We start from the raw sequence: 25,742 nt of genomic DNA on the forward strand, positions 1-25,742 counted from the left end.
GGACAGGGAATAGGACTGGGAATGGGGACAGGGACAGGGAATACGGTACAGGGATCAAGAATGGGGTCCGGATTGGTGTGGGAGCAGGACGGGAACGGGATAGGGGGACATGGGAACAGGCAGGGGCAAAGGGAGTATGGAAGGGGAGTAAGGAATTGGGCAGCCACTGCAGGGGGACGAGGTGTTGGGATGGGGGCACATGGGGACAGTTCCAGGGCAGGGGGTCCTTGACCAGCTGCCCAGAACCTCCACCAGGGTCTCCCAGTGCAACTGGAGCCGCTCAGCCTGGGGTGCCCAAAGCCCTGAGCAACTCCCAGGTCCCTCCCAGGAACCCTCAAGTCCCTCAAACCCAGCATCCCCCACATCCCCTGCAAGATCCCCCCCATGTCCCCATCTTGGTCTTAGAATGCTCTTTTCTAGTGATGCTGCTTCCATGTTCAGAATTGAGCAGAGCTAGCCAGACGTGGCTCTCCATCCATAGTGACTCTAGATGTGTGTGTCTACATACTTCTGCAGGGCCACCACTGGTGTCAGCAGCTGGAGTACATCACTGACACCCAGATTAGCTCCTGTCTGAATATTTTTGATGTTATGGTTCCTCCATACTTTGTGAGAACATGCAAGGGAGCACAAAAACCCTACAGAGTCTAGAGCAGTTCATCTAGATTCTGGGAAATATTTGTACTCCATCATTTTAGGCAGCTCAAATGTTTTCATCTACACATTAGAAAATGAGCTTTTGAGTGCATGATGTGAAATTTTTGATTAACAGTGCTTTTGATGACAAATGTGTTTCATAAGAAATGCATTTATCATCTGATTTTTCTGATACCTTGTAAAGTTTTTTCCGTACCAAAAAATTCAATTGAGGCAGACCCAGGTCAATTGATTAACAAGAAAGGGCATCTGCCAACAATGTGCATCTGTATTTGCATCTTTTTATCCTCAGAGTGCATTTGGAAGGCTTTTTTATCAACTGTCTAGTCTGTAAATTGCATTTTTCCACCAGACAAATCTCAGAAATGCTGAGTTGGCAAACACATCTGTTAGATGACAAATAAAATTCACCTCAGCATCTTTGAGATACATCCAATGTGTAAAGAGAGTAAAGGTTCATGATGCTTGGAAAGAATCCGTAAAGTAGTCCCTTCCCAATAGTAGGCTAAATGTATGTGCACTCAGCTGCACATACATTTAGCCTACAATATTTCTAGACATTGCTGTCTAGGATATTTGAGGTCAGTGGACACAGAGGCGCTGTCAGTGGGAAGGGTCAGGTGTGGCTGTTCCCTGGAAGCTGCTCCGTGAGGATTGAGCCGGGCCCAGCAGGGCTGGGTTGTTCAGGCTTGGCTCGGTGCTGTGGCCAGGCAGCTGCAGGTCTCTCCTCAGGGAGCTGCAGAGTGCCCCATCCTCAGGGCTGGGGGAAATCAGGGCGCTGAGACAAGAGAGGCACCTGAGGGGCTCCCTCCTGGCCGGCCAGTCCTGCTGCCGGCCCTGTCTGGCAGGGAGCGGGAGCTCTGCGGCCGCAGGAACTGCCGCTGGCTGTGGCACCTGTGGCACTCGGAGCTGGCGCTGCGGGGCCATGGGCAGGTTTAGCCTGGAGCTGTGCCCAGCCGGGGAGGCTGGGGGAAAGCAAGGAGCCCAAGGTGCCCGACAGCAGGGAAGCCTCTGCCCCAGTGCCCGTGTGTGCCCGTGGAGCCCTGGCTGGGAGATGGCTGCAGGCCGCTCCATGGCGGGGTGCCCCGCCCGGGGCTGCAGCGCCCATGGCCGACCCTGTCCTTACAGTGACCTCGGAGATGGCCGCTGGTGCCCAGCGCCGAGAGCAGCCACGCCGTGGGACTGGGCAGAAGGACACGGCCTCTGCAGACCCACAGCAGTCCTTGCAGGAGGCACTGTCCTTGCTCGGCAGCGATGACTGGTAAGAAAGGCCCCGTTCACTCTGTGTCCATCTTAGCATTAAGGTTGGTTAGAAGTGAGTCTTGCTGGTGCCTCTGAGCCCCGAGAGCCCAGAGGGCCGAAAGGCACTGGTGAAACCATTGCAGAGCACTGAGAGGATAAAGATTTGAGAGCAGCCTTTTCTCGGCCTTGCTCTGCAGCAATGCTCCAGCTGTTTCCTCCATTTGCCTGCTGCTCCATGGGGCTGCAAAGGAAATCTTGAGGGAAGAGAGAAAGCTGTGGGATGAGATGATTTGCTGGCTGAAGGCAGAGCAGGATGGCAGCAGTTTTGAGTGCAGAGATTTGGGTGCCGTGGGCCACTGGCCCAGTGGGACTGAGTAAGATTCCTCTCTGCTCCCACTGCTGCCAGCAATGGCAGGTGAAAGGGTCTCCCTGTGACCTCCTGCTTGGCAGTCCCAGAAGCAGCTCCAGGGAGTTCCTCTTTCTGAAAAACGGATGGAGTTGTGCTTTCAAGTCCCTCAGCCTGTCATTACTCCTAAGGGCTCATGGCAGAATAGAAGGAAAAAAGAAAATCCTCTAGGAATCTTGCACTTTTGGAATTCAACTTTTTCCTTCTCACTGCTTCATATGGGCCTGAGATGCTTTGTCAATACTCGCAGTGTGTCCCAAAATTATACACAGGCAGAAGGAGGCCCAGAGGTGATAACCCTACAATGTTAGGTGATATTGGTTTTCTTTTTGGTGTCTTTTTGATCACTCTCTGGTGGATGCTTCATTCACACAGGGGTAAGGCCTCCATTCACACTGGCATAACCATGAAAAATCTGCCACGATGCATCTCCTTGTGCAGCTGCCTTTGCTCTGCCCTTTCTCTTCCCCATTTCTCTTTGGTGCCCTGTGAGGTGCAGACAGATCCTGCAGGTGTGGGGGTTCAGGATGACACTCAGGGGTGCCTGTGGGATCGGTCACCAGCCCTGTGCTGCAGCCCTGATGCCTCACAGACCTTCCTCTAGCTGAGGGCCTGTGCAAAGCAAGTGCTGGGAGATGGGGTTGTTTGCGACTTTTAAATAACGTGTTGCTGCTGTGGGGGTTGGTTTTAGGTAGGGGGGTTTGGGAAAAGCCAGAGTTTCAACAGTTCTTGCCCAGGGGTGGAATCTTCTAGGACATCCTGCTGCTTTTTAGGGGAGTGTGTGAGGTGGAGTGGGTGACACAAAAGCCCAGACTGAAGAGGGGAAACTCAGCTCCAGAGTGCCAGTGCAGACTGTCACTGCTGAACTGCCTGCTGGGGCTGACAAAGAAGGAAAATGTCCCAGGAACAGCCCCATGGAACTGTGTCTCAGGGACTGGTACAGGGAGGTGACAAGAAACAGCAGCATGGTCCAGTCTCACAGCTTCTAGGAAGCACTGACAGAGGGGCATCATGTGCCAGAGATTTCAGAAATACTGTCTTCTTAAATGGCCACAAATGAAGACTCTGGTATCCCTCTAGTTGCCTCTTGGATTTTATATGCTTTTGACAGCCACAGCATCCTGTGGCAACGCGTTCCACAATTTCATTAAGTGCTCCTTGAAAACAAAGCACCTCCCGTGGTTTGGATGAGCTGCCAGCCTGGTCATTTCAGAGGGTGCTGCCTAGTTCTTGGATGGAGAGAAATATCAATCTTTTTGGTACTTGCCTTTCAGGGAGCAGAAGCAGAAGGGACTCTTCAAGATCAAACAGCTGGCTGAGTCCCATTCAGATGTCCTGCTTTCTCAACTTCGGGATATTTGCTTGGCACTTACCAGCGAGGTGAGAACATCGCTCTGAATTGTTCCCCGTACTTCATACATGGTGTGTAGAGTAGGTGTGTGCTTGTTCATCTCCATGTGTGCTCAGGGCGTGTCTTCATTTCTGGTTTTAGACCTTCTATTTCTAATGTCTGTCAGCTATCTGTAGACTCTGTGTGTACATGGAGCTGTATTTACTGGTACGTCAGGTATCTGACACTTGTCTTTGAGTGAGGTGCCATTATAATGCAATGTGCAAATGCAGAAACTGAGACACTAATGACATTATTTACCAGAATCCTAATCTCTGCCCAAACTGTAATTCAACACTGCAAATTAGTCTGTAGATCTGAGGCTGTGTTTTCTGTTTCCTGGCTGAGTGCTTCAACTGCTAATGTTGCTTGCTGGAATAGGAGCACCTGACTCTTTTATCTTTATGACTTGTGCCTCTATGATTTGAAAGCTGTCCTTGTTTTAATTTACTAGCAAAAGGACCTGAAATCAAAGTAGTGGGCATTTTAGAAGTGTAAAATAGAACATTTTAGTGAATTTTGTTTTTAAGACTGCAGTAAGCAGGTCTGAGGCCAGAAATTGAGTAAGTGCTTTCTGTGCTTGTGCTCTTCTGCTCTTATTGTGCTTTTATGTTACTCTGGAAACAGCAGGATGTTTTGTCATTTCCTGGGACTTCTGTCGAAGGCAACTGATTTCTTTTCAAGGTGATTCTTATGTTTTCCCTCATGACTTCCCCAGGTGACCAACCTCCGTTCAAAGGTGTCCTTCTCCGCAATTGTCACTCTGGGAGAGTTCTTTGCAAACCTGAAGAAGGACATGGACTCTGAGGTGGATGAGGTTGCTCCAGTCCTTCTCCAGGTGGTGTGGAACACCCCAGAGTTCATTCAGAAGGCAGCCTGTCATGCCCTGAGGCTCATGGTGGAAAATGTGACTCCTGCACGAGCAATGATTGCTCTCATGGACAGGGCAGTCAAGTAGGTTCTTCCTCTTTTAGTGATATTCTTCACCTTCTAGCGTGTGGGAGGGGGAAGGGATGAGAGAGAGAGTGGGAATGGCGGGAGGGAAGAGTCCTGTATCCTGCATCTTCTGTGAACTCAGGGACTTGATTCTCTGATCTACCTCATTTTTTTCCTCTTGTCACGTATTTCTGCCCTCCTGCAGCAGAATCATAGAACTTCTCAGAATCACAGAACTGTAGAATATGGGGAGTTGGAAGGGGCCCTTCAGGATCATCAGGTCCAGCTTTTGGCTTTGCACAGAACAGCCCAAGGGTCACACCAAGTGCCTGAGATTATTGTCCAAATGCTTCTTCAACTCTGTCAGGCTTAGTGCTGTGACCACTGCCCTGCGGAGCCTGTTCCAGTGCCCAACCACCCCCTGGGTGGAAAACTTTTCTCCTGATATCTAAACTAGAGCTCCTCAGATGCAGCTTCCTGCTGCCTCCTGGAGTTCTCCCAGTCTGTCAGATTTTCCTAGACATGATGACCACTGGGGAAATGAAAGGCCAAGGATAGAGCCTTGTGCTTTTGTGCTTTTGCAGCTGTGAATGGTGTTTGGTATTTAACAGCACTAACCACAGAGGCCCTGGGAAAACCATGTCTCCTCATGATGCCATTAATTTGAGAAATAAGGAGGGTGCTTGCTGGTGCCTAGAGCACATGGGGGAGAATGTGTTGGTGAGGCACAGCCTACACAGCAAGTAGAGCTCCTGCCAAAAGGAGTCTTGTATGACTGTCCTGGCCTTAGAGCTCTACTTTCAATTCAAACTGATGTTTCATGTTAGCCTTGAGATGATGAATCACTTGACAGGCACCTTCACAGGCCAACTGCCATGGGACAGCTGAAGCAAATGCTGCCTTAAGTGCTGGTGCTGGGCTGATAGTTGCCAAGAGGCACTCTCTAGAACAGGACAACCTGGCTAAACTGCCTGCCACCCTTTCCTCAGCTTTTCAGTAGGGTAAAACATTCAGATATATCCGTTGCCAAGCCTCACAGAAGAAACAGGCTGCATTGCTGGATATTCTGCAACTTCACAGCCCACAGCATGTTTTCCCTGCATTTGTTTTTCTCCGAAGGTCTGCAGATTTGGGGAGAAATGGGTGGAAAGAGTGTCAATCCTGCTGCAGCTCTGTGTAGTGGGTGCCCTCTGATGGGTCAGCATGAATTGTCCTTAATTTCTTAATAATTCATATGTGATCTATTCCTTTAATCTTTCTCAGAGAAAATACTGTGAAAGAAATGGAGTATCAGATAGTGCAGGGAGACTGAATTCCGCCCTGTTCCTTGCAGGCAGTCCTTCTGTACAATGCTAACGTTGTGTTTACCTGAGGACTGAACCTTCTACAGGTGTCTCAAGTTGCAGGGAGAAGCCAGGCCTCCTTCCCCCAGCAAGGACAGGGAGCAGGCTCTGGCCAAGGCCTGTGCTGCTCTTGCTCCTTCTCCCTGTGCCCAGGGTTTGCTCTCTTCTTCCCAGGAGCCGCTGTGCCCAGGTGCGGGAGTGCGCAGCCAAGCTCCTCCTGTCTTTGATGGAGAGAATGGGAGTCACAAAGCTCGCAGACACCCCCAGGGCTGAGATGCTGGCACACGTGGCAGGGAAGCTTGCACAGGACTGTCACCAGGACACAAGGTAATGATCTTCATTTCACCTCCTCAAACAGGAAAACCGTTTTGTGTCTGGCTAGAAAGGTAAAATGACAAATTAATGGAAACTAAAGGAAATAATAAGTGACCTCACGATGTGGCTAAGGGGCACAGACTCAGAGAATATGCTGAGTTGGAATGGACCTGTCAGGGTCACCCAGTCCATCTCCTGGCCATGTGCAGGGAGCCCCAAGAGTCGCTCCACATGCCTGGGAGCATTGTCCAAACACTTCTTGAGCTCAGTCAGCCTTGGTGCTGTGACCCCTGCTTTGGGTTGCCTGGGAAATGACTGTAGTGGGTAACCTGAGGTTGGCCAGCAAAAAGGTGCATTGCCAACTTCCTGTAACTTGAAGGATTCTTACCGAGTTCAAAAGAGCTCCAATTAGCCAGTCAAACAGTTTTGTTTGGTCTTAGGTGCACAACACAAAGCCAAAGTGTTGGCTAATGTTATTCACTGAAGGATCCCAAACATCTGTTTCTCATTAAGACTTTCCTAGAAATATTTCAGGGTTTGTTAGCCAATGTATTCAGTCTTTCTAAATCCCTTCTGCAGATTTCTGCAATGCTGTTATCTGTGACTCAGTGACCTCCAAAATTCTTCTTGAAGAAGACTGTGGTTTCCTAGTGGCCAAAGCAACCCAAACCACCAAAAGCCCCTTAGTTTGATGATGAAATTCCCATTAATAGCTGCCAAGAACACCAGAGCAACTAGCTGCCTCTGTGCATACATATAGTATAGAATAATCAATAGGATGCATGAGGTGTTTTGTCCTGGCTTCCCTGCCAGTTAAAGAAAGGCAAATTATTGTGCAATGGCTGCAGGACACTGCTAATAGGCTCTGACAACAAAGCAGATGTGTTTTGCATGTTCTCTGGGAATACCACAGTTTCAGAGTGAAATGGTATTTTTCTGTGGCCCCACATTCTCCTCTTGTCTCTTGTGTTCAGCTGACAACACTGTGCAGTGTCAAGTGGAGGGAAATCTCCCTCTTTGCTGAGTAGGAAATGCCTTCTCATGCAAGGATTGCACCTGACGAGTTTAAGATATCATCCTCTTCTGTTAAAACTCTTCCTTTGTTCATTTTTTCGTTTCCTTCCTTCCTCCCTTCCTCCCTTCCTTTCTCCCATCCTTCCTTAGGCATTTTGGACAGGAGATGGTGAAGGTGTTTCTGAGTCACCAAAAATTGAAAATGCTTTTGGAACGATCTCTTTCCACCCGTGACCTGGAAGACATTCTGACAAGAATTAAGAAGAAAGTAAGTGCTTGGCAGGAGAAATGTCTCCTTTGTGCAAGTATTGCCACTGCTCATACGAGATCAAACATACCCAATCTGTCTTTATCTCATTCCTCTTCTGCTGCATCATTTTGCTCCTGGGAATGAGCTGTTAAACCTCAGCCTGTTCATTTGCAGGCTACAAAGGGACTGATATTATTAGGGAAAAAGTGAAGTTTTGAATATTTTGAATATTGGTCACAAAGAAGAAAGGGAAAGAGGAGAAAATGGATTTATATTTAAGAGTAAGGCCCCCACCACGCTCTCCCTGCTCTGCCCCCAGTAAAGCAATTAAGTGAGAATTGGAGATAACAGAGTCTGAAGATAACAGTGTCTTTGCAAAAGACACCAGAAGTAGTAGTACCAAGAAAATTTCCAAATATACAAAAGATGTCCAAGTCAATCCTAGCTGCTACAATTACAATCTGTCTTTTGGGAATACTGCCCTACTGTCACGCCCTGTGGAGCTGGAAGAAGCTTGGTGAATCCAGCAGCATCCAGCGAAAAATCCTTTGTTTGTTTGGAGAGGGATTTTACTTTTTTAATTGAAAATATAGAAGGGAGTCTGCCTTTCTGCAGGCACAAGGAGAGTTAGTGTTGAACCAAATCAACTTCCAAACAATGGGCCAATCCCCAAAGAGTCCCATTTTTTCTTCTGCTTCCTTTAAGAACACTCATTGCCTACCAGTTTGCATGATTCCCATTTGTGCTCAAGATTAATGAATTTGGGGGTTTAGACTGCTGCTCAGTATGGTAGCACCCATAACCTGCCTTGGGCTATAGAAAACAAAGAGTTGGCATCACTGAATCTCTGGTCCATTTCTTTCTGTATGTTAGGAAATGTTTCCCTAAGCCTTGATAGCAGTGATCCTGTTCTAACTGGTGTTTTAAACAGGGAATTTCCTATTTTATATTCTAAAGATTGATGGGGTTTCTCCGTGTCTTTGTAGGGGATGGAAAACCAGAAGAGTGAATGCCCATCTGTCAAGGAGCCGGTGGAGAAGAGGAATGATGGCCCGAAGAAGCCCCAGGACACGATGCCTTCTAGCAAACGGTACTGAGCACTTTGGTGAGATGTGACCAAGCACATGACAAGCTTTACATGCCTCTCCCTCAGGAAAATCTTTCTGGCAGAGATGACCAGTGCCAGGGATTGTTTCCTCTCCCTACAAACACTCTAGGATAAAAAATGTCTACCTCTGCATTACACTGAACACAACTTCTCTGGAGGGGTTTTCACAAAAATGGAGAGACAAAAAGACACCCATTGGTTGCAGCTCAGACAATCCACTGCAATGCCAAGGGCACAGTTGTGGAGGCTATGCCAGGGCCAAGTTTCTGCTGCCTGACTTGGGACTAGTAAATTCAACCAGGGCTTTTTTCATCTGAGTGGAATCTTTTTCAGATGGGTATTTTGATGAGCAGTCCCAGTCTAGAAGCAAGATGCCATTCCACAAAGATGCAGTCCTCATCCATGTGGTTTGGCCTGGCTGAATCATGGTTTTCTTACCCTCAAACAGTACCAAGTTTGAGTAGTAAGTAGCAAGGCAATTCCTGAGCAGCTTTGGTCAACAGGTGTCTCAATGTGGGCTTTTTGTCTTGATATTCCTGTCCTTCATATAGGTTGCTTGATGGACAGCATGCTTGGTTGATTTCCTCCTGTGCTGCAATCAGCATTTAAGAAGGAATTTTGTCCTCGCTGTCTCTCCATGCCAATGGCAGAGACTTGTACCTGTTCTCCTCTGATAACAGAGGGGATTTATTTAGCTCTGTCACACTCAGTGGTGTCAGGAAAGTGACCACGTGCCTCAGGAGCATGGCTAGCATCTTCCCGTGCTCATGAATGAGAGAGGTTGATCCAGGAGAATTGCTCCCAGTGGGGTTGTTAAGCTGTGGATCTGGTCTCTAGGGAAGCAAATGAAATGTGAGCATGGTTCTGGGATATCTGGCTTCTGGTTTTATCTCTGTTACTGATTTTCTGGATCCTTCAGATATGTCCCTGTTCATTTGTTCAGATGCATCTGAGCTACTTTTCCAAATTGTCATGGCTGGTTGTAGAGGCACTTCTCCAGAGTAATGAGTTGCCTTATTAAAAGACACACACGTCCCATATGAGGAGGCATTTAAACTTGGAAGTAGCATCTCTCTTTCCCCACAAAGCAATGTGACCTGTGTGCCTTGGAAGCCATCTGAAGATAGATCAGATGCATCTCATCCTTGGTTTTCCTGAGTGAGCAGTGTGAGAATGTCACTTGCAGATTGTCTCCCATAATGATTGTCACAAGGTTCACGTTGTTCTTCAGAGCCTCATTATTTTCTAGCTTGAAATCACATCATTAGGAAAGCTCCTCAAGATATTTGCTCACATTTCACTGAAGGTATCATCACCAACAGGTTCTAATTTGGTTTTGTTTTCCAGGGTGGAGTCTACTTCTGATGGACGCCTATTACACCGTGCGAAAGCCCAGGTCACGTTACCTGCAGCTGTGGAAGAGACGGATATGCTCCAGAAGCTTTACCATCTCCTGCAAGCCAAGGGGTTTCAGACACGGCTGGAAGGAGTGGCACTCCTCCTAGAGCTGTGCAAAAGCAGCCCCCAGCTAATCTCCAAGAACATTGTCCAAGTATGTAGGGTATTTTCATTCTTCCCTTCCTTTAGCTCCTTTCCCAAGCCTGTAGGGTAAAGGTAATTCAGTGTGTCTTGGCACAACATCCTGGCTGTTTGGGACAGGCTGGTCCCTCTTACCCAGACAAATTTAATTCAGGTCCAGGCTTCAGGACAAGTTATTTCAGTCCAGCTGTATTTGTCTGGCAGGTGCCTATTGAGGCTGTTCATCAGATGATGACAGAATTTTCTTCTGGTGTAACTGCTGCTGTCTCCTACTCCCAGTTGGGTTAATTGAAGGGAATCCAGCCACTGAAAGCATGGCAAGTATTATCCAGATTAAAAATGGGCTTGCATGGGGAACAGAAGTATCAGGCTGGGTTGGTTTAAACCCAGGATTTTTTAAACAATACATCTGTAAACTCCATCTTGTCTTACACAGGCACAACTCTGGCTACTCATTTCCATCCTTGTCCCTATTCCTCTTGGTAAAGACAGTTCTCAGCCTTCTTGGGGAGCCTTTTTTCTCTTTGAAAAAGGAGGAAAACAGCTAAGGACAGATCTCTGCCTTCTCCTCCCAGTAGTTGCTTTTTCCCTTTTTCCAGAAAAAGGTGCCTGATAATGTGGCTGTCAAGGGGACTGAACCTGCTCTAATGAGAGCTGTACAGCACATGGCATTTCAGAAGTCCACCTTTTACTTAGAGAAGTGGTCTGGATCCTGGAGGGGTTGATTGGAGCCCTGCACTTCTCCAGACACAGATTCTGAGACAAACAAAATAAAACTTAGATCTCCTCCAGCCATAGTTTTGGAAAAATCATAATTGCCTTCAGTATTTGAGGCAACTGTATAGAAAAATGGGCATTGTAAATATCTGCTTCCATACTTGTAAAGCAAAGGTAGCCTTTTGCATTAATAAATAGAATTGATTTAATGATTTATAGACGGAGAGAAATGCCATAGGAACTATTCTGTCCCCAACCAAAACACTTAAAAACAGAAGAAAATCATTCAAGCAGCATGAGGTTGCACAACCATTCCAGTGAGTGGCCCACAGGAAAACAGTGAAATTGTGCAAGCAAGTGCTGACCTGAGAGAAAGGATCCCCTGAGTGCTGCATCCACACTTCAAACAAGGACATTTTAATCCAGCTTTCATGTTGCTTGTTCTCTTCACAGATTTTTGATTATTTTGTCCTGAGAATATGTGACAGCCACAAGAAAGTGAGGCAGAAGGCGCTGGACGTGCTGGCTGAAATCATAGGCCTCTTGGATGATGCCATGAACCCTGTGATGATCCGCTTGGTAGAAGGAATAGCAAAGAACCTGAGCTCAAATGATGCCGGGGTTCATGCTGCAGCTGTGAGAGCACTGGAAGAATCTGTTGCTCATTTAGGTGAGGCTGAGCCCTGGCAGGGACTCCCCTCAACTGCGTCTCCATCTGTCCTACACAAGAGAACAGAGTGCATTGACAGCTGCTGTTGTCTGTGGAATGCTCCAGCTGACACCCACCAGAAGCTGTGGAGGTGCAGCCCTTATGCACCAGTCCCCCAACAGGCTTGCACGTGATCAGCATTTCCCAAAAGTCCCAGGAGCCCTTGGCTCTGTGCTGCTTGTCTGAAGAGCAAGTCCCGGACTACAGCTTTGCTACAATTCAGGGGCAAAGGGGTTTTGGAGTTTGCTTGGGCCCCGTTTGACTTCCCAAAAGAACAGCTTGGCTGTTGGCATGAAGGGACACTGACCCATCAGAGCTTCTGCACAGCAGCCACCTGGAAGGCTCTACATTATAGGCATTAGCTGCCTATTTTCCCTTTTTCTTCTTTGTCTTTTTTCAAAGGGGAACTTACAATTCACCAGGTTCATTTCTTTATAACAGACAAGTCTAAATCCAGCTGTCAATGGTGCCTTGTTCCACATATTGTTTTGCGTGGGGCAAGATTGCTCTAGCAAATACCTACATGGGCACTGGCTGCTCGAAATTCCTTTGCCACACAGATTTATGTCAGCTCTGAAAATGGCTGAAAAATTGAGTGTTTGAAGAGGTCTCCAAGGGGCATTTCCACTTTCTCCACCTCAGCTGCTCTGTGACTCAGGAACTGCCTGACTCAGCGTCTTTCTGTGTCCCAAGGATGGAGTTCTTCCTTTTTGCTGTGGGATACAAACCCTTTTCACTGCTTACATGTGACTGACCTCTTGAGATCCCTGATGTGAAATGTTTTAACATAGCTCCTGGTACAGAAGACAAGCTTAGATTTACAAATGTGAAAAGAGAGGTTTTCTTTTGGGATTTTAAACCCTGCCAAGTAGGCTGGAAGGAAAGATGAAAAGGGTTCAAAAATCAGCAGAAATTTACTTTCTTGTATAAAATGGAGTTGCTCCTGCCCTTTCCCTCCTCACTGTCCTTTCTCCTATAACCTCAGAAGAGTGAGCAAAAACATGTGTTTCACTTGTAGATAAAGTATCACTGATGAAAGAGTTCAGCCACCAATGGAGCCAACTGAGCGGCCAAGCTCTGCTGGATGTCGCAGAGTGTATCGCAGGTATGGCCTCCAAATATACTGCTGGAAGTAAATTTTTGTCTGTGTTTGATATAGTTCAGTTCAGAAAATGAGCAGACAGATTTCAGAAACAATGTGAGAAAAATACTTGTGTTTTGGTTACATTTCAGTCTGCTGTGTAGCATTTTTCTCTCTCTATGCCCGTATTTCAGTGGACATTATAAAAAAAAATGCCATTAACACAGGGAGAGGAAATGCCATTAAAATGTGGAGATGCCCAAATGCCACGGCAATGGGGTCTGGGTAATTAAGACACGCTGAAGTTTGAAACAGCTCTGTGTTGGGAGCTACAAAAACATTCTGCCAAAGACACCAGCTAGTCACTGATGTTTCTAATCCAGCTGTCGAGCAGCAGCCGTCTCTGGTGGGCTGGAGCTTTGAAGTGTGTTCTAATACTGCCCTTTGCTGTGTGCCACTGAGCAAAGGGAAGAGTCAGATTAGACTTTTGGCACTTGAAATCAAAGTCACAGACATGGAGTCACCCCTTTTACTAGAAATCTTTCAATTGCCTCTCTAGGGTGCATTTCCAAATCTTCAGTGTGGGTTTAGACAACTCCTTAATGGGAATAAAATGCAATTTGACATTTCAGTCATTGTTCATGCAGAAACAGATTGTGAAATAATTTAGTAAAGGTACAAAGTCTGCCATAGGTACAAGGCTCTGGTTGGAGAAATTAGTCCTGAGGGGTTGGTGGTTCTGTTTCAAGGACCAGCAGCTGCTTTGCCCGTTTCTGGATCATGGGGCTCCATGTGCTATTTCACTGATCTTAGCCAGAGAGGCTTCCAAGAAGCAAAAGCAGAGGTAGATCCTTGTTTGCATGGAGCTTGGTGGGTAAGAAGCTGTGCCTCTCTCCCGGCAGAGCTCGTGGAGTGGGTTTATGCCAGGAGCCCTGAAGTCGTCCAGCGCTATGCCCTGCCCGTGCTCTGGTCCTTCCTGGAGAACAAAGCGCTGCCTGTCCGCAGTGCCAACATCCGCACGGTGGCCACCAAGCTTGCCCTGGCCCTCTACGAGGCGATGGGCAACAAGCTGAAGAAATGTGCAGCCAGCAAGCCTCAACACATGCGGGAGAACCTCTCCAACATTTTGTACTGGTGAAGGCAGGATGTTCTCCAGGAAGATGACAGCATGCTGAGTTGGACACCTCCGGATTTGACTTCTTAGCTGTGCCAAAAATGACAAAACACTAAGGAAGGGTGTGCATCGGCCCCCGCTCTCGCCATCGCCCTTCCTAGTCATGACATGGGGGGCCTGAAGAAACTCCAGACTGAAGACAAGGTGAAGGCTGAGCATGGATCAGCCTCACACAGAGGTGAGGGGGGAGCTGGGCCGCTCTCTGGAGGGAGAAAGGGTCCTGTGGCAGCCCAGAGAGCCTGTGCACATTCCTAGGGAACAGCTGTGCCCCTGGCGTGCTTCAAGGGGCTGCCAGCAGGAACATGTTTCCCTGTGCAGCTGTTTAGAAGTTGGCAGGAAATGTGTCCCATGAAATCTACAGCTCAAGCTGCTTTAGGTTTGCATTGTGGCATCTGTTAAAACTTTGTGTCTTCACTTTGCAGACCTGACTGGCTATCCTCTTACCAAGAGGTTTTTTCTGGACACTTCTGATTGTCTCTTACCCGCAAAGTCCTTGCTTCCCATCCAGAAGAGCGCTCATCCCTCCAAGCTCAGGAAGAAGCTGCCGCCTGCCTGAAGAGTAGTTGAAGAATAGGATTTATGCATTAGTCTTCATAGATACAGATATACATATGTTCTGATATTTAGATGTAGTTTTGATTAAATGTATTTTGACTGTATCTTGAAATTTTATGACATATTTTTAAGTGTATATATTTTAGTTTTATGATTAAAAAAAAGGTAAATAAATAAATAAACTTTAAATAAGCCAAGCGGAGAATGTGAGACCCAGACCTATTTAGCCTAGAGGTTATGGGAGTGCAGCTCACTCGATGTGCCAGTGTCTCACCACATCCTTTCATCACTGGGCCTCTCCTCTTCCTCTTTTGATACGTTTTCTTTGTGTCATTTGTGCTGCTCTTTGTCATTTGACATTACAACTCAGCCACCCATTGACATGTCTGGGGGACAATGGACCCACAAGATCCTGTCTAGTCAAAAGTTTTCCATGTAGATGTATTCTGTGCTCACAAAAGGCCTGAGCAAAGAAATCAAGAGGAGTGTGCCCAAATCCCAAAGCTTTGCTCCTTTGCAACCTCACACAGATCTGGCTCACGGGTGTTTTTAATCACAATTTCATAGGTATGAAGAGGACATGAGAAAAGATGCACTGCTTTGGAAAAATCATCTGTATGTATATTTACCCAGGACAGCAGTCCAACTGTGTTGTTTGCAACCTGTTTGCAGAAGGATGATTGGACTGTGAGGCCAATAACAAGTGACAAGGATTCCTCAAATCTTTTTACACTCCAGCCTGGGTGCCATTCAGACCACAGTTATAGGATAATACTGTAGTACATCCCACACACATTCTGCCTCCAATAAAAGCTTGGCTTGTCTTGTTAGAGTGAAATAAATAGAAGAGTAATAAAATGAACAGTTACACTCGTCACTTTGGAATGACTCTCCTGCTTTCCAGTGTCAACCCTGCACCTCATGCTCCCAAGGCTTGTTACAAACAAGTGTCCGAGATTGCTTAAAAATTCTTTGGCAAGGTTCAGTAAAAGCCAGATTGAATATTGAGCAACAGCTCAACAAAATTCAATGGCAGAACTCACACTATTACTTACTAGTCGATTAAGGCACAGCAAGGAAAAAAAGTAACAAATAAAATACAGTCAATCAAACAAGAAATGTACTGAGAACTATACGTGTGTGTGTGTGTGTGTGTGTGTGTGTGTGTGTGTGTGTGTGTGTGTGTTTGTGTGCATTTGAGAAGGGGACAGAAAGAGCAAGGATCCAAAGGAATACCACCTAAAAGCTTAAGAGCACTCAAGCTTAACTCCAGGTCAGCTGGAGCCTCCAGGAGTGGGGCTGTTGGCCCAGGATCCATTGTTGATGGGTGATCCTGCCAGAGCAGCAAACCTGCGAGCTCGCTGGCTCTGAGAGGCCCCACGCAGAGGGAGGCTGCTGCTGGCAGCCGCTGTGCTCCAGGAGAGCTCCAAGGGCCTCCTTTTGGAGCGCTGATTATAAAATAAAATGCTTCACCATGGCTGCACTTTGGATCAGCAGCCTGCCTTTGAAAGTGGGAGAAGAAGGATGTCGTGCCACTGAGGCCAGAAAAGTGGTTTCCAAGGCTGTTCACAGCACACCCCAGGATCTCGTTAGACAGCACAAGTTCCTGGAGCACTCAATGTTTCTGAAAAGCTCCAGAGGAGCTGGGTCCAGGGGCTGTTCAGCAAGGCCGAGGCCTGACAAGCCTTTCTCAAATCACTGTGTGGCCTGACAAGGCCGGGGGGATTCACCACCACAATCTGAAACATGAAGTTTGGATGTAGGGTAAAAAGCCACGGCCCAGTGGAAGTGGGTCATGTCCTCAGGCCTGTGGGAGAATCACAATGCAGATCCTTGTGGTAGTGATTCCATTTCTCCCCACTTTTCTAAATTCTTGGTGGCAAGGTCACTTAGGTTAGACACCCAGCTCACAAGCAGTGCTCCTGAAGTTTTCTGCACAATGAATTAAAATGAGAATCCTGTCACATCCAAAAATTGTGTTCTGTTGTGGTTTAATTACTGTTTTGAAGAATTTCTAGAGCAGCAAATTTGCTTCCTCAAATATTTACTGTGCATGGCATGGAGCACGGAGGAAAGATTTAATGTTAAAAGCATCACCCTGGCAATGTTCTTTTGACAGGTTTTGCCCTGAGCTTTCCTTAGGATTTTCTGAAAGATTCAATGTCACTAGCAGAAGCTCCTGCAATGGCTGCTGGCCAGCAGAGAGGGCTGGCAGCTGTAAAACAAGTGTTGCCACAAGCAGCAGCTTACCCAGGGCAGCAAATCAAGAGCTGGGAAGGAGCTCATCTGAAGGCCAAGCCTCTTTTGGTCCTTCTAAAAGGCTGGAACAGTTCCTCGTTCCAATGAGGCGGATGCTGGACACCACAGCTCTGTGTGAGGACTGGACACAAGTCTGCTCCCACTGAGCGCTGTGATGGTTTCTGCAGGAGCTCTGGGCTCCTGCGTGTGGTGACACAATGAGGAGTCAAGGAGCCAAGTGCACTCCTCAAATTCCAAATGGTGCAGGATGTCTCCCAGACCCAACCTGCCACCACCTACAACTCCAGCTGCCCTGGCAGTGCCAAATGCCTCTTACAAACTGACATCAGGAAACTGGGGGGTGAGTGTTGTTTCCCATGGGAAAGGGCTGGCGTTCATTCATGTCCATGGGCCTGCAACTGGAGCTGGTGCTGCATCTTTCACATTGCTTTAACCCCCCTGCCAAGTGCTATCTGTGGCTGGGAAAGGACACAAAAGGATTAACATGACACAGAAGTCTTCCTTTCACTTATTTCCTCTGGGTTAATGAAACCCATCTAATTATCTGGACCTAGGATGGAAGACTCCAGATATAATCTCAAGATGGAAAAGCTAACTGTATTTTGTCATATGCTGCAAAACAGCATATAACTAAAAATATTGAGGATGGATGAAGGCAAGTACTTTAAATCTAACATTCAATGTGGTTTCAAGCACAGAAAGTTGTTAGTTGTAAGCCAAACCATGCTGGCCTCTGAGAAAGGACCTTCCTCTTCCACTCATCTGTGAAGTATTTCAGATATTCAGGAAAAATATTATTTTTTGGAGTGAAATGCACTATTGTGCAGGGACAACCATTCTTTCAGAAATGCAGCCTACTTATTCACAGAATCATGTGTTTCCAAAAGCCTTGTGACTCAATTTTTTTGACACACTATTAGCTTTGTAATGAGAAAGCAAGCATGGTCTTACAGTAATCACAAGTTCTGTATGACAGTGTCTATCTACAGATACAACTGAAGGAAGGTGTGTCGCCCTGATTCTTGAGTTTTCTAAAGCCTTCTGAGTTTACATTCTATTGGAAAACTTTCCCACACAGTTTCTATAAATAACATATTGTTTTGAATTCCTTCATGGGAGTGGAGAAAGTTGATGTACTAGTAGTTTGTCCAATGTCTTTGGAGAGGTGGCCCGTTCACTCTCCAATCCACTGTCACCTTTGGAGAAGTATAAAAGTTGGAGTCAGAAAATAAACTTTCTCTTTTACCTTGCAAAGTGGCAAGTGGCTCGCGTTGTGCTTTCTCGTGTCCTATAGCAACAAAGGTGCACTAGTACACCAAATTTTACAGCACAGTATCCAGGCTCTAATATCTAAAAAACAAAGCTTTGGGCAAAACTTGCATGACCTTAAAGGTCATTGCAACATTTACAATGTCTGCTATATCAGAGGTTATGCTAGGAATTTTTTTGAGGTTATTTGCCTCTATAAAGGCCCAAAGATTGGATTCCTAAGCACCTGTGATATGCTACAATCAACTGCCAAAATAATGATTTAATTTTACAGCATATTAGTATTACATAACCAATTATAATTGTCGCTGTTGAGACAGGACAGGAACAGAGAAACTCCAAGTCAGAAGGCTGAAAGAACTAAACTCAACAACTGTATTTCAAATACATCGCTCTTTTTATAGAGAACATCCTGCAGACCAATTTCATTGGACTTAAAGTAAAAACATCTCACCCCATTGGTGCGTGCTGAATGGCACACGGTGGCAGAACATATCTATAAACAAAGTACAAGAAAGACGCAAAAGCACAAGGAAACATGACAGTGTTTCGGTGGATTCTCTTTGTCCTGTGAAGTTGAGTAGCTGTTGGTGTTTCTGTGCTGCTGCTAATCCCTTCCATGAAAAAATCATTCCGGGAAGGAGCAACAACATCTGACACGCACCAAGTGTTGCCACCAGCTGCTCCAGGTGCTGCTACCATCAGCCCCTGTAGGACACAGCACAGCCCCCAGTGCACACCAAAAGCCAGGGAATCTCAGGAAAACGGGAAACTGGACAAGACAAACACAGATCTGAACCAATGTGGTTAATCAAACGTTCTCCGTTTATTTGAGATAAGATGGTAGTTTATATAAGCTTCTACACAGTTTACAGAAACAAAGGCATGCTGATTGCTAGGCTAACAATGTTTACCTTTTCCTTAAAGTGGCTTGAGCCTTACACTATAAACGTATACTAATTCACACCCAGACGGCCCAGTGGTCCCCGTCACACCTTAATACTATTTCTATCTGCGCCCCAAGCTCTGAATTTCTAACTGCGTCAGAGGCTTGAAGGCCTCACAAGGCCCAAATCTGAGGCCTAGACTGGAGTAGCTCAAATCTCATAACTCATGTCCTCTTTCTCGGAAAAATGCTGCAACACACACCAGCTTTGGCTGCCCTCTGGCAGAGAAGCCCTTTTGGGGCACAGGTTTCTGGGGCAGCAGACGGGCACTGGTGCTGCCAGGGCTCGGGGGAACTCTGCTTCGGCGGGGACTGTGCCTCAGCGGCTGATGTCAGCGCTCCCCGGGCCCCAGGCTCAGAGCAGCATTCCTGCCCTGGCCCACACGTTCCTGGTCTGTGTCACACGGCCGTGCTTAGGATGGCCACCATGTGGGACGTGTCCCGAGGAGGCCGTGCCAGCTTCTGTGCAGGGCCCCGTGCCCTTCCCGCCGCGGCTGCGTCGGCAGCCCTGGGGGCTCCTGCTGCTCTGAGCCCGCAGAGCAGGGCAGCGTTTGCTGATGGTCTGAGCTGTTCCTAAAGATCCTGTTGGGCTGTCTGACACACCTGGGGCAAGGCATTCCTTCCAACCTGGGCCAGGTGGGTGGTCCCAGGGCAGGTGGCAGTGCGTGCAAGGGCCCTTTGTGACACGGTGCAGCATGGTCACCGTGGAATGGAACGGGACAGGGTATCCAAGGGCCCTTTGTGACACGGTGCAGCATGGTCACCGTGGAATGGAACGGGACAGGGTATCCAAGGGCCCTTTGTGACACGGTGCAGCATGGTCACCGTGGAATGGAACGGGACAGGGTATCCAAGGGCCCTTTGTGACACGGTGCAGCATGGTCACCGTGGAATGGAACGGGACAGGGTATCCAAGGGCCCTTTGTGACACGGTGCAGCATGGTCACCGTGGAATGGAACGGGACAGGGTATCCAAGGGCCCTTTGTGACACGCTGTGGCATAGGTGTTGGCAGTGGCAAGGCCACTCCACAGTGCTCTGTGCACGCGACGAGACAGGACGGAGAGAGCGGTGCTGTAAGGAGCCTTGGCACAGCCACTCGTTCCTTGCTGACCCGGAGCTTTCCCGAGGTATTACTCCTGCAGGTGGGCTTGTGGCCAGACCAGAGCACTTGGTGACCCCTGGCCTTCCCGAGGCATCTCTTCTGCAGCTGCCCTCGAGGGCAGACCGTGGCATTTGCTTTGCACCGTCCTTGACAGGAGTCTCCTGTCCTTGTGGCTGGAGCCCCCAAGACCAGAGTGCAGGACTCACTGTCCTGTAGCCTTGCCAAGACTTCACTCTTGCAGGTGCCCTCAAGGCACGACTGCAGCACTTGCTGACTCGGACCTTTTCCTTTTCACCTTCTGCAAGTAGCCATGAATCCAGGCAGTGACTTAGAGCACAGACCTGCGAGCGTGCCCAAGCTGGCCTGGGGGAAGGAGGAGAAAGAAGGCCCTGGAGCTGCCCCAGCACAGCAGCCTGAAGAGGTGGAGCAGTTCCAGCCACTGCAGAAGGGTGAGTGGCAGAGCTGGGCCACAGGGCTGGTGCCTGCAGCCAGCTTTGCCCCATGCCATGCCATGCCATGCCATGCCATGCCATGCCATGCCATGCCATGCCATGCCATGCCATGCCATGCCATGCCCTGCCATGCCATGCCATCCCATGCCATGCCATGCCATGCCATGCCATCCCATGCCATGCCATCCCATGCCATGCCATCCCATCCCATGCCATGCCATGCCATGCCATGCCATGCCATGCCATGCTATCCCCTGGGGCCATGCCCATGGACAGGATGGAATAGGGGCCGGGCAGACACCCCACAGCCGTGCTCCATGCCCTGGGGCGGCGCGGGGCTGTCCCTGCCTGGGCAGCGCAGGGCTGGGCTGTGTTCTCCGGCCTCTCCCTCAGCCCCTCAGCTCGGGCTGCGCTCGCTCTTTGCCAGGTGCAGCCGTGCAGCGCACACGAGAGCAGGAACGCACCCGTGGCCGCTTCCGCAGAACAGCGCAGGTACCTGCAGCCATCCCCACCTGGGCTGGGCCTGCTGGCACTGCTCAGCCCAGCACTGTGCTCGGAGCACTCCATGCAACATCCCGGGCTTCTTGCCCTTCTGCTACAGATGGTTTGCAAATTCATGAAGAGGATTCGGGAGGAAGAGAGCAGCGTCGTGGGCACTGTGGTCAGAGCGTACTCTCCCATCTTCAAAACCAAGACCAGTGCTGCCCTGCTGGATATGCTTGTGGAGGAGGGTCCTTCCAGCCCAAAGCAAGTGAGCAGCCTGTGACCTGGCTTTTCTCCTCCCAGCAGTTGCGTGGCCTCCCAAGCCACGCCTGCTGCTCCCTGGAAGCCTTTGAGGCCATGGCAGTGTGGTGGCAAGGGAAGCACTTCTCTGGGGCAGCTGGGCACATTCCTTCCTCTGGCAGCTTTCCAAGTCTCCCCTGCCTTCTCCAGGTGCCGGCCATGGTGAGGTACATCCACCAGTGGCTGGTGGCCAATGAGTTTCCTGAGTACAATCTGTACAGGCCTCTTCTGGATCTGACAGAGGCACAGCCCTGTGACGTGGTGATGGCTCTCCTGCGTGTGGCCCCAGTGTGTGACAGGTACGGGGCCCACGTGTCCACAAGGCTCAGCAGCCCTTCACCCTGTACAGCCTGTCCCAGGTGTCTGACCAACAGAAAATTCCAGGGCCCTCTGGCTGCTCCCTTTGCCAGCCCTGGCCCCTGCCAGCCCCCCAGCGTGCTGCCATGCTTCCCCCCTGCCCCTCAGGGGCCAGTCCCCACAGGGCTGGGCTGCCTGCGTGCTGCCAGTGAGGGGCAGTGGTCAGAGGCAGGGCTGGCAGAGCAGCTCAGCTCCCCGCTGCCACCCAGGCCATGCTGCTGTGTCCCAGACTCCTCTGAGACAGAGCTCTGACCCCACAGAGCTGCTTTGGCCATGTGGAAGAGCATCATGTGCACGCCCAGGACTGCAGAGCCGGCCACGCTCGTACTCCTCGATGTGCTGGGGAGCTGGCCAGAGCACAGCACGTGCACCTCCGATGGGGACCACACGGCTGTCCTTGCCCTGGCTGTGAGTTTCTGCCTTTGCTGGCCCCAAGGCCACCTCTCCAGCAGCTCTCCATCCTCCCTCCCCCACGGCGTCTCCCTGCCTCAGGCGCTGGGCTGAAACCTGGCCTCGGGGCAGCTTCAGGGCCACCAGGCCCGGTGCTCCCCCTTCGGTGCTCCCCCTGCGTCTCTCCGGGCCTCTCCCTCCCGTACTGGGCCCTGCCACACGGACACCTCGGCACTGAGCGCTGTCTCGGGCTGCTCTGTCCTTTGCAGGCAACCGTGGTGATGTGGAAGATCCTCCAGCTGCCCTGTGTGCCACATGTAGTCACCGTGTGTTTCCCCTGCCTCTTTGTGCATCTGCTCTTCCAAGTGCTCTTCAGCACTCTGGATGTGCCAGAGGAGGTCGATACCTTCTGGGAGGGATGCCAGCAGAAACACGGCCTTGCCACCAACCCCAGCAGGTGCTCCATGCCAGTCCTCCTGTCCTTGCCACATCCCTGGGCAGGGGCCAGTGCCCCCAGTGTGACCTGGGCTTTGCTCTGCGCACAGCTTTGCAGAGCAGACCCTGAAGGCCCTGCTCTGCCGACTGCACTGTGAGGATGTGGTGGTGGCCATGGAAGACAAGGGTGGCTGGGACACACTGCTCTGTGCTGACACCCACCACTGTGCTGTGGGCGTGCTGGCCAGGTGAGACCCCCTGCTCCCCAGCTGTCCCCGGCATGTGTGCCCTGTGCCCCAGGTGCCCCACACAGTCCCCGTGGCCGTGGGCCAGAAGCCCTTGTCACCAAGGGACGGCCAAGGAGGCTGCAAAAGGCTGGGAGAGGAGCGTGCCCAAGAGCAGCAACCTCCCAGAGGGCTCAGCTGCCCCTTGCAGGGTGCTGGAGAAAAGCCAGACCTCTGGGAGGCAGTCCTGGGAGAGGTTTGCCCCCGCTGGCTCAGGGGTTTGGCTCCTATTTCCTCCTGTCAGAGAAATGCACCGTGCATCCGAAGCCGTGTGTTCCGCGATTGCATTCCAGCTGCTCGGGCTGCTCAGCAAAGACACGCCATGCCGGGATTTGGCCGCCCTGGCGTTCCTTGTGGAGGTGAGCCTGAAGGCCAGCGCTGCCTCGCTGAGCTGCCTCCTGGCTCTCTGCCCTCTCTTGGCCGCAGTGCCTGGGACGGAGCCCGCGCCCTGTGCTGCTGCCTGGGCCCGGCCCTGTGCGGTTCTGGGCTCCCGCCGGCCGCTCCCCCGTCACTGCCCTGTGCCTTTCAGGTCCTGGAGCGCCTGAACCTGAGTGAATGCCGTGACAGCGTCCTGGAGTTCTTGTCAAAGAACCTGCAGAGCGAGTGCAGGGGGAGGCGTCGCTTGGCACTCAGAGGCCTCATGGTGCTCGGCACCACCAGTGCCTCGGTGAGAAGAGCGCAGGGGCTGAAGCCGTGCTGCCAGCGTGGGGCTGGGGAAGGCAGTCCCTGGGGCTCGGCTGGCCTTGGGGCACTGAGGCAGCTGCTGCCAGCTCTCCTGCCTCCTGCTGCAGCTGCCCCAGTGCTTTGGCACAGGCCTTTGGCCCCTGGGCCCTGTGGCAGCAGGATGGTGTTTCACACACTTGTGTTCCACAAGTAGATGGCCAGAAGGATGTGGAGCCTGCATGAAAGGCTCGTGGAGCTCCTGCAGGAAAATGACAGCGTCATGCTCAGGATGACCGCGGGTCTCCTCAGAGCTGTATTTCTCTGCAAAGAGGCCCCAATGACCAGCACCCTCGCCCTGCAGCTGGCTGAGGCGCTCCTGCCACTCTTTGACAACGTAAGGCTCTGCGCCTCCAGCCACGGCCAGCGGGTGCTACCCGCACACTTTGTGCCCTGTGCACTTACAGGCTGTGCCCAGCTGGGCCTGAAGCAGCTGACGCTGAGGTCTTTCTTCCTTCCTTTCATACAGGAGGATAGCCAGGTGCAGTTGAGCTCCATGTTTATCTTCCGAGACATGCTGGATCGTTTTCCGGAAGAGGAAAAAAAGGCCCTGAAGGAACACGTGCGCCAGAGCCTGCTGCCACTCTCCTTCCACTGCCATGATGAGAACCAGCGAGTGGCAGAGGTGAGGACTCGGCAGCTGCTGCTGTTCCCCTGGCAGGGGCTGGGCTGCCCCTGCCCTGGCACCTCGCAGGCTGCAGCCTCCTCCAGGCCTTGGCACAGGGACGGGTCCTGTGCCCTGGGCTGTGGGGCCATCTCCGCGTCTCTGCTGCTCTCCAGGCTTCTCAGGAAACGCTGCTTTGTGCGGCCGAGTTCCTGAAGCAGAGGGATCTCGAAAAGCTGCTGAAGAACCAGAAGCTGTGGAAGTTCATCGAGTGCCTGGTAAGGAGGGCCGGGAAGCCGCAGCCCCAGCCTGGAGAAGCCCCCTGAGCGCGGTGCTCGGTGTGCGGGCTGACAGCTGTGCCCCTGCCCGCTGCTGCAGCCCGAGGCCGCGCGGGCTCTGCTCCAGGCTCCTGCGGCCCGAGCCGGGTGCCCATGGAGCCCCGGCCCGGCGGGGCTGCGGGGCCAACCCTTCCCTCCTGCCGCTCTCTGCAGCTGGCAGAGGACAGCAGCAGCGTGGCCGAGCACCTGCGCCGGGCCCTGCCCTACCTGCAGAGCCCACAGGAGCCCCTGCGAGAGGCGGCCGTCAGGTTCATGGGTGAGCCACGAGCCGGGCCAGGAGGCCGTGTGGGCACAGGGCTGGCAGCGCCGCTGGCAGGGAGCTGTGCCGCTGGGCCTGACAGGCTCTGTGTTCCCAGGGACGGCCGGGCGGTACCTGAGGGGGAGGAAGGAAGAGCTCCAGCTCATCTCTGAGGGTGAGTGAGGGCAGCGGGCTGCCAGCGGGGGCTGGCGGGGAGCTGCGAGCCCTGCCCCGGCTGCGGAGGGCTCTGCTCCCTGTGCCGACCAGGGCCGGCGTGGGCAGAGCACACAGAGGTTTCAGGGCACCTGGGGGATTCCTGGCCAGACGCTTCGGGCTGATCCAGCTGGTCCCTGCTCCCTGCTGGCCATGGCCAGAGCCGGCTGGGATGGCCCTGGCACAGAGTCCCCTCGGGTCCCCTCAGATGTGGGAACTGACCATGGCTCTGTTCCTCTCTCTTTCAGCCCTTGAAGGCATGGCCAATGACATCAGTGTCCCTGTCGGAAGCCTGGCAGTTCAAACATTGTACGTCCTCCAGGAAGCAGAGAGAGCTCCATACTCCATCTTTGACAACCTGCATGATCGGCTCCGCAGGGCATGGAGGAGACGGCCTCGTCTGTCGGGGCTCGGCTGGCTGCGCTGCTGGAGCTCTGCAGAGAGCTGATCCCAGAGGCTCTGTCTGCTGGGGCCGCCCGAGCCAGCAGGAATGTCTAATTTCTTCAAGATTGTTCTTTCCTTTTTTTTGTTTTTCTTTAGCATATAAATATAGGATGTGTTTTAATAGACAGACTCCCAGGATCTTTCTTTTGCTGCCCAGGCTCTGCAGGGTCTAGGGGAAGAGGGACAAAAGGGATCCTGGGCTCAGCAAGCTGCCCAGGCATGCAGGTTTGCAGGGAAAATGGCCAGAAGCCCCTTGGCCTTTGGTGGTTCTGCCAAAGCCTTTGTGCTGCCCACAGAGCAGATGGGCAGGGCTGGAGCTGTGGGGATCTCTGTGAGAGCGGTGCCTGGAGATGGCCCCAAGCCCTGTCCCAGGCAGGAAGCGCCATCCGTGTCCTCCTGCCCGTGTGTTGCTGGCTGGATTGCTGAGGGCTCCCAGGTGCCTCTGGATGGGCTCCTCTGGAGCTCCTGTG

General features: G+C 51.0%; 1 protein-coding gene across 1 annotated transcript; it reads left to right on the top strand.

Annotated features, from left to right (window-relative positions):
• The first annotated feature begins 1,689 nt into the window (after positions 1 to 1,689).
• Positions 1,690 to 13,845, top strand: LOC121468694 (TOG array regulator of axonemal microtubules protein 2-like). The gene is made up of 10 exons (XM_072921022.1): positions 1,690 to 1,918; positions 3,580 to 3,685; positions 4,414 to 4,649; positions 6,149 to 6,301; positions 7,454 to 7,571; positions 8,540 to 8,643; positions 10,009 to 10,213; positions 11,371 to 11,587; positions 12,645 to 12,731; positions 13,610 to 13,845. The coding sequence occupies exons 1-10, from the start codon at positions 1,764 to 1,766 to the stop codon at positions 13,843 to 13,845; spliced, it is 1,617 nt and encodes a 538-aa protein (XP_072777123.1). The 5' UTR covers positions 1,690 to 1,763.
• Positions 13,846 to 25,742: the final 11,897 nt, after the last annotated feature.

The sequence above is a fragment of the Taeniopygia guttata genome, chromosome 35 (genome assembly GCF_048771995.1).
Source record: "Taeniopygia guttata chromosome 35, bTaeGut7.mat, whole genome shotgun sequence".
Taxonomy (NCBI): Eukaryota; Metazoa; Chordata; class Aves; order Passeriformes; family Estrildidae; genus Taeniopygia; species Taeniopygia guttata.

Bases quoted from the DNA above. Each gene is read 5' to 3' on its own strand.
- LOC121468694 (XM_072921022.1), top strand. From the start codon at position 1,764: ATGGCCGACCCTGTCCTTACAGTGACCTCGGAGATGGCCGCTGGTGCC. The intron at 1,919-3,579 runs GTAAGAAAGGCC...CTTGCCTTTCAG, and splicing joins TTGCTCGGCAGCGATGACTG to GGAGCAGAAGCAGAAGGGAC. The intron at 4,650-6,148 runs GTAGGTTCTTCC...TCTTCTTCCCAG, and splicing joins CTCATGGACAGGGCAGTCAA to GAGCCGCTGTGCCCAGGTGC.